This window comes from Tripterygium wilfordii, chromosome 9 (genome assembly GCF_013401445.1).
Source record: "Tripterygium wilfordii isolate XIE 37 chromosome 9, ASM1340144v1, whole genome shotgun sequence".
NCBI classification, from domain to species: Eukaryota; Viridiplantae; Streptophyta; class Magnoliopsida; order Celastrales; family Celastraceae; genus Tripterygium; species Tripterygium wilfordii.
In genome coordinates, this window is record NC_052240.1 from 10,745,591 (window position 1) to 10,756,769 (window position 11,179).

Sequence of the window (11,179 nt, forward strand, 5' to 3'; positions counted from 1 at the left end):
TTCTGCCAAGTGTCCCATATTATTTTAACAGCTCAGTAGTGCTGAAGAATTGATCCCTCCTTGACTAACACGTGTTCTCCACGTCCTAGTGTTGCTGCATCTCTTCTGGGTCATAACTTCCACGTTAGCCATTTTTCTTTACACTTTGGGTGGGATGTTTGGATAATTGTCATGTTGATCGATTTACTTCGCTCAAACTTCTAGTTTGTCCAGTTGCTGTCTAAACTTGGTCGTTCACCTTGGATCTACTGGATTGCTGCCAAGTGTCCCATATTATTTTAACTGCTCAGTAGTGCTGAAGAATTGATCCCTCCTTGACTAACACGTGTTCTCCACGTCCTAGTGTTGCTGCATCTCTTCTGGGTCATAACTTCCACGTTAGCCATTTTTCTTTACACGTTGGGTGGGATGTTTGGAATTGTCATGTTGATCGATTTACTTCGCTCAAACTTCTAGTTTGTCCAGTTGCTGTCTAAACTTGGTCGTTCACCTTGGATCTACTGGATTGCTGCCAAGTGTCCCATATTATTTTAACTGCTCAGTAGTGCTGAAGAATTGATCCCTCCTTGACTAACACGTGTTCTCCACGTCCTAGTGTTGCTGCATCTCTTCTGGGTCATAACTTCCACGTTAGCCATTTTTCTTTACACGTTGGGTGGGATGTTTGGAATTGTCATGTTGATCGATTTACTTCGCTCAAACTTCTAGTTTGTCCAGTTGCTGTCTAAACTTGGTCGTTCACCATTTAGTCAATTAAATGGCATCATTGTACCATGTGGCATATACATATTTTTTATACCCAACAATTGGCATGAGAAATTAGGTGAAAATTTCTGAATTCTTGATGTCCCTGAAAGCAAAATTCGATTTTTATGAATTTGGGGTCAGGATCTAAGCAAGATGACTGGAATTCAATTTAACAGTTTGTTCTTTTTTCCTCGGAATCAAGGGGATTAGAGGCAATTAGATTCTAAGAATTTGTAGCTTGACTAACTAATTATTTGAGTTCTTTTAATCATTTTGGGGCTAATTGTGTTCAATCAAGCCATTTACATGTCTAGAGAAGCAACTATCCCAGTTTTTGCTATTGTGAGGTTAATATGCTTAGTAGCACTATGGATTGCTTGTGACTTAATAGAACGATATACCCATTTTTATCAGTTAAAGATTATTTATTCTGCTCACGTGGCTCAAACGATAGTTGAAAAAAAACATTTTTCACAACTTATAAGTTAGCTTATTTTAACCGCAAATAAGCTCTGCCAAATGGAGTGTGCAGTGTTCTAACTAACATGTATGGAATGTCGAGCCGTTGGACCATGTTCAGATTTATATATATATATATGTACTCATTATATATCTAGAGTTGCCTTGTGATTGAGATGCCATTTATAACTTTTGAGTACAAAATTTATCCACGCCTTCCTTTTTATACCATAGAAAAGAAAGAATATGCACTTATAAGGATGCCTTTTAGAACTTTTAAGAAAGGGTTTTATTACGAAATGAGAACCAAAAAGTGGAATAGAACTCAGCAAAATTTTTGACTGTAAAATTTATCCTCGCATTCCTTGTTATCAGTTTTTGTTTCTTAAAGTTGAATTCAAAAGCTTCAAGAATGATTATCATATAGGGTAGAATTTCATTTGAATTGTGTTTGTGTGTGTGTGTGTGTGTTTTTTTTAATTTAATTTGTATATTGAATGCATGTTACCAACATCTCGTTTCTGTATATATATATAGGCTTGTCTATGTATTTAGAACATTTTGAAAGAAGATGATATGTGCCACAATATCATGCGTTAATGATCTTGTTTTGGTTGATATATGTTGACTTTTGTTGGGAAGTGACCTCTGGTAAATACTTTATACAATGCTTGTGTGTTGGACCAGAACTTCATGGGCATGATTGTTGGGGGTACAAGAGTATACTTTTGGCCACATATGTAAATTGTGTGAGATCCCGCTCTCGTTTATGTTTAGGTGTTGTTTTGGTTCGCGGAATATAACTTTCTAGGAATAAGAGTTTTTCTTTTGCCAATGATTTCTGTATATTTGGTTGGTGGATGAAATCCTTGAAATTTTGAATTTCAAGGAAAGCTCCCAAACGACGAATCTCATTTCCTCCCAAAAAGAGAAAGAGAGAAATTATTGGAATACTAACTTATTTTTAATTAAATATCTATAACATTATTTTGAAAAATATATAATTTTGACAATATCCCATAATTATTCATTTTTATACTATTTCATTTCTCGTTAATTAAATATGATCACATAAAAATATATTTTTTTTTATTTTAGAATTTTTAGTTTGGATATTCAAATTAAATGTTAACGCGGATTGTTTAACGGGCAAAGAATTTGAAGAGTAAGAATTTGACAAATGGGGGACTGCAGTAGGCTCATTTAAGCCATCAATTGTTCTTAAAAAAATATCTAAAAATAATAAATGTAATGTTTTTATTGTTTAGATCATCGTGATGTAATTTTTTAGGGGGAAAAAAATTAAATTGATTGACAAAATATTGATACAAATGTGAAGCATTTTCCACCGTTGGATCAAACACCTATTTAACTTGTTATCATTTCTCAATGAATTTAGTTTTTTTACCTTGAAAAAAATACATGATCTTAATCTATACACCAAATACTTTATATTTATAATTTTTTGATAATTTTTTAAAAATTATTAAGGCCTCTAATGGCCCTAATGCAAGCCCTGTAGTAGAACATCAACTGCAGGGCCCCGTAACTCATTCTGAAACTTGAAATCACTGACAAATAGCAACATATATGGAAATGTAAATTAGAATTCTAATACATTAAATATAATAATAAAATATACGTAATATTATTTAAATGGAAAAAAAATAATCGTAGGCTCCATTTGGTAAACTACAATTTGAAAAGTATAATTGTTCGTAAAATGTTGTTTTAAATATTAGCATGTATGCCATCTAAAATATTATGAATATTTGGTTTCAATTTTTTTTTGAAAGCATATAAGCTGTTCAAAATGCTGTGTCAAATTACATAGATGAGCATTATGAAATTCATCATAAAATATAGACAATTAATTATCAAATTGTGTCATATATGCTAATTTAAATTATTTCCAAACGTTTTAGTAGACCTATAAAGAAAATTTTAAAACTAATTTAATTGAAACTTTATCACTCTAAATATAATTAGCACTTAAAATATATATAAAAAAATCAATAGTAATTCCATTAGAGTTATACTATATATATAATTATGCTACAGGAAATTTAATTAGAAGGGTAAAATAAAATAAAAAATAATTCCATTATAATTATTTTTACTAGAACTATAATGAAAGGGCATTTTAATAATAAACTATTTAACTAATTAAATAATATATTTAAAACAATTTCAAAGTAAGCTCATATATTGAACTTTGAATTGACTATTATAACCTTAACTTTACACGTGTCATCTCCTTGAAGGATGGGACACAATACCACCTTTTGAGGGGAGGGATTGAATAAATTCCCGAAACGGCATTTCTATCTTGCGTTTTCAGTCTCCCTCTCAAAAACTTCCTGTCCCTCGCTCAGTTCTTGTAAGTGAGATCTGGTAGTTTTCTCTTTGCTGCTCGTGGTTGGTTGGTAAGGACTCTCTGCTCTCCTCTCGCATGGTCTCTTCGCTGATCCTCGCTCGCTTGCTCGCCGTACCTCGCGCTGCTGCTATGAATTCATGAATTCCCCGTAGATTGCTTGTGTATGTGTAATCTGTTATACCTCATTCAAGATGTCGTCTTGCATTTCGTCGTTTTGAAAGAATTGGATAAAGATTGACGTTGAAGACTCTAATCATTTTTACTGTTTGAAAGCAAGGTAGTCGTGGAGATGGCCTTTCTAGAGAGGTGTGAATTGCCAATTATTTGTTAGTACTCTTTGTGCTAATTCTACCATTCGGGTTTGTTAGGGATTCTATCTAACGAAGTCCGTATTCAGGAAGGTTTTTAAGTGTTGAGATAATTCAAGGTTATGTGTGATTATCGTTCGTTCTTGTGAAAATTGACATGAATAATTTTTACTGCCTTTTGATTTAGAAGAATTCGTGTGTTGCATGTCGCATTCATAGGTAACAACTAACAAAGAATTTTCAGAGTCCACTAATTTTTTCGAACAGTTTATGTTCTGGGTCATGCTTTCTTGATGTTGTGGGTAATCATTCTGTAATAAGAACGTATTTCTTATTGGAATAGGTTTTAGAGTGACAGATTGGAGTAAGTTTTGTTTGTCATGTATTTTACTTGCAGATGTTAATCCTGGTGATTGCTCACGTAAACTTCTTTAAGTAGAACAGAGATACCTGTCCAGCTTGTTAGCTTAATTGGTTTTTGTATGGATTATTGCATGTTTTGATATCAAGTTGTATAACATTCTCTAGTCCATTTTCTGGATTTGTATATATAAGGTGGCTGAAACATTTGGGTTTTTATATGAAGAGGACAGAAATTTGCATGGATAAATGCCATCTTTTTTTCATTCATTAATCCCAATACAGGAGTAAACAACAAATTTCTTTTATTAATATCTAAAATTGCAAATATTTGTAAAAATATCAAAACATAATTTTTTTTAAAAAAAGCCATCTTCATGAAAATGAATTCTGTTGCTTGCGTGGATGTAATTACATCTTGATTTAAAGTCTGCATTATGGTTTTTTCCATGCACTAGTAAGAACTTACTGTTGATGTTGGTTTTGTAGGAAATCAGCTGATGATCATAACTTTTGCGGTTATTTTGTTGTTGAGGCCATGCCTTCTGCAAAGAAGGTTGGTCTTTTCAGGACATTTATCTAGTACCATGTAATCAATTTCCTCTTTTAGTTCCTATGCTCCATTTCATATGTTTTCTCTGCCTTCAACATCTTACTATCTTTTACATAATTTTCGTTGGCATTGATGACATTGCGTAATTGTACATGAATTTACATTGGAAAGAATCCTGGCCATGCAACATTTTGTCGGCAACAAAGTTTGGATTTTTTAAATTAGTAACTCCCCATCCCTTGCCTGCTAACGTTTCTGCTTCACCATCTCTACTATGTGATACTTTAAAAATGAACTATATAGTGGCATGAGCTGTATCTGTGTATTAAATTTATTTCTGGAACTCTGAAGCTATTGTAAATTTGTAATGAGATACAGAGCCAATATCAATTTCTTTTTTAATTATCAGAATTTTGAGCATAGTCGCATCAGCCAAGCATTCAACAAGTTGATGAAACAGCCAGGGACACCAGTTGAGTTCGAACTTCCAGATTGGTTTAATAAATGGAAGCCTACACCGTACACCTTCATTAAGCGAAGTATCCTTTAAAGATGTTGATTGAATTATTTCTCATGTTTCCTTTGTTAGAAAATGCCCCTGATCCTTGATGTAGTTCCCCAGACTTTCTTCTTGGATTTTTTTTTTCTTTACCCTACTTATTCACCCTATCCCTGCCTCTATATAATCTCTATGTATCAGTATATTTTTGCTTTTGTTTACATTGGCAAATTGTAGACATATATCTAGCAAAGAAGATCAAAAGACGTCTTGAGGATGATGGCATATTCTGTTCCTGCAGCCCATTGCCAGGTTCTTCTAGCGTTTGTGGTAGGGATTGCCATTGCGGGTAAGGTTATTTTTTCCAATGGCATTGCAGCCACTTAATGATGGTGAATTTTAGTTTGCTTGATTTTTTTTCTTTCATATATTTTTCCTTCTGTATGATAAAGATAATTTATGGCAAAAGCACCATTTTCTCACACATATGCTCATATGACCTACATTAATGGTTCTTTATATTGAATATGCTTCTTCATATGTTATTTCATCTCACGTCACTGGATTCGAATTTCACTGGAAATCTTAGATTGACAATTTGATTTATGTTTTCTCATAGATTTTGTTCTTTTACTTTTTAGTTAGATTGTTATTGAAATGCTCACCTCAATAACAATCATGTTCACATATTTTTCAATTTGAAAATCTACTAGTGCTTGGTTGTACTATAGTATCTCATAACAGCGATGACTTGGATGTCATTGGGGTTCCCTATCTTGACCCTGCCTCATAATTGATCTGGAGTACTTTTCCTCCAGTGCAATCCTGTCTTGCAGGCAACAGTCTCATAAATTTTTAACTAGCAGCATCACCCCCCCCCCCCCCCCCCACACACACAATTCCCCAATCTCTCCCCCAGAAAAGAAAAAACAAGCTCAATTGGCGCGATAAAATACATGAATTTTAGGTTTGTAAATTCCTGCTTCTTGTCTCGTCAATGTGATTTTTATTGCTTTTGGGAGAGGATGTGATTGGTCTGAATTCTTTAAAAGTCCATGTAAATTTCTGTAGTCAGCAAGTTTATACAATTGGACTTCTCTCTTTCAGAATTTGTCCAAAGTTGTTGAAGTAGGGCTGGTTTAATTGTATGCATGGTTCATTACTAGGACTTAGGATTTGCATATCAATTCAATTTATTCTTTTCACAGGATGCTACTTTCTAGTTGCTCCTCAGGCTGCAAATGTGGGAGTTCATGCCTGAACAAACCATTTCAGCATCAACCTGTGAAGAAAATGAAATTGGTGCAGGTATGACTTTATGACGTCTCCTTGAAGTTTTTAATTATCATATGGAGTTGTTATATGATTGGAATCCAGATTCGTTTTATCATTGCTATTAAATTTTAAATAATTTCATTGATTAATAGAAAAATGTGAAGACCGGAAAAAGTTTTTGCCTTACTTGATGAACTGCCAGAGCAACTAGTGTAATTGTGACACCAAAAGAACGAAGCAAAGAAAAATCCTTCAACTGATAATGAACACATGCAATTCACTTTATATCTTAAGAAACTTTATTTTTTCTTGATAAGCAGCAGTACATATAAACCAAAAGAAGAAGGTACAAACCGGCATATCTTAAGGGCGTTGATAGAGAAGGCCTTTGAAAACAGATCTCAGATACAGAACATTACAGAACAAACCAGCTAAAAAATAACTACAAAGCCTTGAAACAGATAATGATAAAGAACAAGGCCAATAAGCGGATTTTTTTTTGCTTTCTTTGCTTAAGCTCTCTCTCTCTCTTTCCAGACACATATAGGCGCATGCACATTCAAAGCACACTTGTCAATTACATTTGAATGTCACTTTTATTTTCACATTGTAGTAGTTTCCATTTTCTCATTTGTTATTTTCCTTCAGTATTCTAATTGTTACTGTGTTTACTCAAAGTATCAAGTTAAATATTGCTTGTAGACCGATAAATGTGGAGCTGGAATTGTGGCAGATGAAGATATTAAGCAAGGAGAATTTGTTATAGAATATGTAGGGGAAGGTGGGTTTTTTTTGTTGTTGCCTTTCTTCTCTGTTGCAATGAAAATATATTTAGATATTGTGCTATGTTTTTAAACATATTAATCAGTGCTTTGTCTTTTCTATGCAGTTATTGACGACAAAACATGTGAGGAAAGGCTTTGGAATATGAAACATCGCGGTGAAACAAACTTTTACCTATGTGAAATCAACCGAGATATGGTGATTGATGCCACATACAAGGGAAACAAATCAAGATACATAAACCACAGTTGTTGTCCCAATACTGAGATGCAGAAATGGTTCTTCATTGATCTTTTATCTCATTTCAATGATAATGGTCAATGTTCTTGTCTTAGATATCCTATTTTATTTTATTTTGAAGGATAATTGATGGTGAAACAAGAATCGGCATATTTGCACTTCGAAACATTAAAAAGGGCGAGCATCTGACATATGATTACCAGTATGAGAACTTGCACTTTGTTTCTGCTTGATATTACTGAGAATGAGTCATTTCCTGCTTACAGTGATGCTGCCACAAGTGGATTTTCCCTTAAAAACTTTTACTCTGTTTCTTTATTCTAACAAATTTAGCAGGTTTGTTCAATTTGGTGCAGATCAAGATTGCCATTGTGGTGCTGCAAGCTGTAGGCAAAAGCTAGGGGTTAAACCAAGCAAGCCTAAGATATCTTCCGATGCTGCATTGAAGTTAGTGGCATGCCAAGTGGCAGTGTCGTCTCCCAAGTTGAAAGCAATTCTGTCTGGGAAAGATGTACGTTTAAGTGATTGCGTGATAGATGGTTTAGATCATTTTTAGTTAGCTTTGTGCTTAATAAGTAGCATGGTCATAGTAGCCTACATGTCCATGACTCCACATTTGAATCTTTTCTCAACATGTCATCTGCTCATTGTTCTTCGAAAACAAAATGAGAGATCCTACTGCTTTCTCATGGCATCAGATATATCATAAATCGGAAGGAATATTGGATCCCAATCTTAGAGCTGACACTGTAAATGAAAGCTGTGTGGGTGTCAATGTGGACTTGCATTCTATTTCATGAAAGTTCATTTCACTTAAAATTGTATGAAAACTTACTTTTGTTCATTTCCATTGGGTGGCGTATCATATAGTTTTTGAGTTTTAACACTATCCTATCTTATGTGGAAAGTGAGTGGGTTGCTGTTCATTGGCATTTCAAGCGACCTTAACCTTATTCTTTCTCCTCTTTTTGCTGCTAGTCCAAATGCCTGTGAATGATAATCTTCAATATGAGTTAATGCGTATTTGAATTCAATATTCTGCATTTTTTTATGTGTACCTTTTTCTGTATATGAAATTGAAGACAAAATTTAAAGTAATTGGTTAGATTTTCTTTTGCAGGTTTGTCATAAGGAAGGCTTGCACGTAGGTAAGCAGAGTTTCTTTATTCTATGTTTATGCATTACTTTCTCATCTTTTGACCTTTTCCCCCCTTGTTTTGCTCCTCATTTTACCCCCTCTTTCAGGAACTTCATGGTCTGGCCTTTATCAACGGCAAGCATGCTCTCTAAGTTGCATCGGAAAAGTGATACGAATATCTCATCCTGTAGGTGACAGGTAGTTTTCAAGAGTGGCAAATTTGTAGTTTTTTAACCATTGGTTTCCTTGATTTCCTCAAATGTTTTGCATTAGTTTTTGGTTTTTACTATGTAGGAGATTTAAAAGAACTTTCAACAACTGAACTTTCCTCTTGATTTCCTCAAATGCTTCAGGTCTTTTGGGATTATTAAATGGTTTGACAAGTCTTCTAGGAAGCACTCGGTAAGAGAGTTTTTTTGCAGTTGCCACAATGTAAGTGAGTACTTTGTTATGATCTTAACATTTTTGTTGTCGCAGATCATGTTTGAAGATGGTAGTGTTGAATTTTTTGACATGTCGAAGGAGGATTGGGAATTTGTAACTGTATGACATAGCTGTGGGTGAGTGTGGCTTTTATTGGATATTATATGTTTCTCATTTGTGTTACTTTCGAACAAATGCTTGGTGAAAACTTGCACAGTGCCTCACTATTTTTTTGATATATAATCTATAATATTTGGAAATTAATTTATTATTATTTTGATGGCTGTGATTGCCCCATTTTACTTCATGTAGACAAGACAACTTGAAGAAGTGTTACTACAAATTAGCATACTAAACACGTTAACAGAATTAAAGTATTCTGACAGTATTGTGTCGATTCTATTATTCATGTCCCATGGGGATGTTGATCATCAACCCTTTCTAAGCCATAACAGGAATATGGGCACATGGAATTGCCAATTCTGACTGTAGACCTCAATTTCCTTTAACGAAACACGGCATGGATATCAGTTTTATTACCCATATGATATGATCACTTTTTTAAGGTAATACTATTTGAATATGCTCATATAAGTATATGAAAGTAGTTTGTTTAGATTAAGCTGAAATATATAATGATCTGGTTTTTAGCCATCAATTTTAGTTTTGAATGTGGAATTTGGATGATCCTCCAACTGGAAAGACATTTTCTGCATGTCTGATTTCTAGAAGAAATGGATAAATTTAGATCCTTCTAGAAACCCTTCATATTTTGTATTTGTTGTCTCTTTCTAACATGGTTTGTCACTGGTCGTTGTTTGCACTTCCTCTTGAAATACTGATTTGTTTAGATATGTCTGTTGGGTATTTTATGCATATCTCCTCTGCCGCCTACTACTCTACGTGTGAAACTTTCTTCGTTACTGCAAATCTTAACCTCAGAAGAGTTCTGCTTAAGATTGTGATTGTTGTTGAGCAATTATAAACAATTTCCTTTTGTTGAATCGCAGGAAACAGCAACCAAACTTTGTGGAGCCTGGTGTCGCATCTGACTGAAACCTCCCAACTGTTGTTGTATGAAATTTGAGAGCCCTTGTTGTTTCACAGAAAGGAAACAAGAATATTGTATCAAATATAGTGTTACATTCTTTTCCTTGAGAATAAGGATATCATGAACTGTAGCTATTGATGCACGAGATGAGAGAACTGTGTCTTGGAAAACATTGAAAAATGAAGCTAATGTAGAAGGTACGGCAGGCAACCCAAATGGTGTAATAATGCTCTGTATGATTAGAAGACGGTGTATGTGGTTACAGAAACAATTGTTGACAATGAGGCATTATTCATGGTATGCAGAACTATAGAACCAGAAAAGGATTACTTTGATTCATTTGTGATTTACATTGTAATTTTTTTTTACTTTTTTTTTTTGGTTTAGAACCAATTTAAGACCTCGTCTTGTAATGATGCGGTGAAATTTTAATCTCCAACAACGACCAACGCAAGACTTTCATGTCGCACGACTCCTAAGTGATAAAATAAAGAATGACTCGTCTCTTTTTTTCTTTTTAGATTACCTTTCTTGTGTATGTATAGGACAAAATTCATTCGATTTCTTAAAAAAAAAGGAAGATTAATAATGCTTTTACTTTTGGAGGAATCTTTATCCGTGGTTGCGAATGTCTTTTTCTCAATCTTTTTGATCTTGGTTCCGTAATGGTTCATTCTCAATGACCAGTAGACGATCATTTTAAGGGTGATTTTTTATGGGTGGATGCTCTTAGTACACTTGTAGTATCTGAAGGATGAGAACCCGACCATATAACATCTACATTGAGAATTCAAGTATCGTATATGTCATTAGTCCAATCCTTTTAGTAGAAACTACCCTTAATAATGAATTTGTTTATCATAAAGAAATTTGTCGTTTCTCATCCTCGTTCACCTTCATTTTTATTTGAGCAAGAGAAAAGGTTACGTGTGTCCATTTTCATATTAATTAATGATATCTTAGTGT

The 11,179-nt window shown here is 33.9% G+C and overlaps 1 protein-coding gene across 5 annotated transcripts; it reads left to right on the plus strand.

The window, feature by feature from the left end:
- Positions 1 to 3,540: 3,540 nt before the first annotated feature.
- LOC120004798 (histone-lysine N-methyltransferase ASHH3) lies at positions 3,541 to 10,552 on the plus strand. Of its 5 annotated transcripts, XM_038854101.1 has the most exons (15): positions 3,542 to 3,744; positions 3,857 to 3,889; positions 4,741 to 4,807; positions 5,214 to 5,343; positions 5,541 to 5,652; positions 6,512 to 6,611; positions 7,281 to 7,359; positions 7,468 to 7,639; positions 7,723 to 7,803; positions 7,938 to 8,112; positions 8,722 to 8,749; positions 8,847 to 8,937; positions 9,093 to 9,141; positions 9,217 to 9,299; positions 10,173 to 10,552. In XM_038854101.1, exons 2-14 carry the CDS (start codon positions 3,873 to 3,875, stop codon positions 9,286 to 9,288), a joined length of 1,173 nt encoding a protein of 390 aa, XP_038710029.1. In that variant the 5' UTR covers positions 3,542 to 3,744; positions 3,857 to 3,872; the 3' UTR covers positions 9,289 to 9,299; positions 10,173 to 10,552. The 5 variants fall into 5 exon arrangements, 4 of the variants coding, with proteins under 4 accessions (XP_038710032.1, XP_038710029.1, XP_038710031.1 ...); XR_005469646.1 differs by having other exon boundaries at positions 3,541 to 3,889; positions 8,847 to 8,926; XM_038854104.1 differs by lacking the exon at positions 3,857 to 3,889 and having other exon boundaries at positions 3,541 to 3,744; positions 4,749 to 4,807.
- The last annotated feature ends 627 nt before the right edge of the window (positions 10,553 to 11,179 follow it).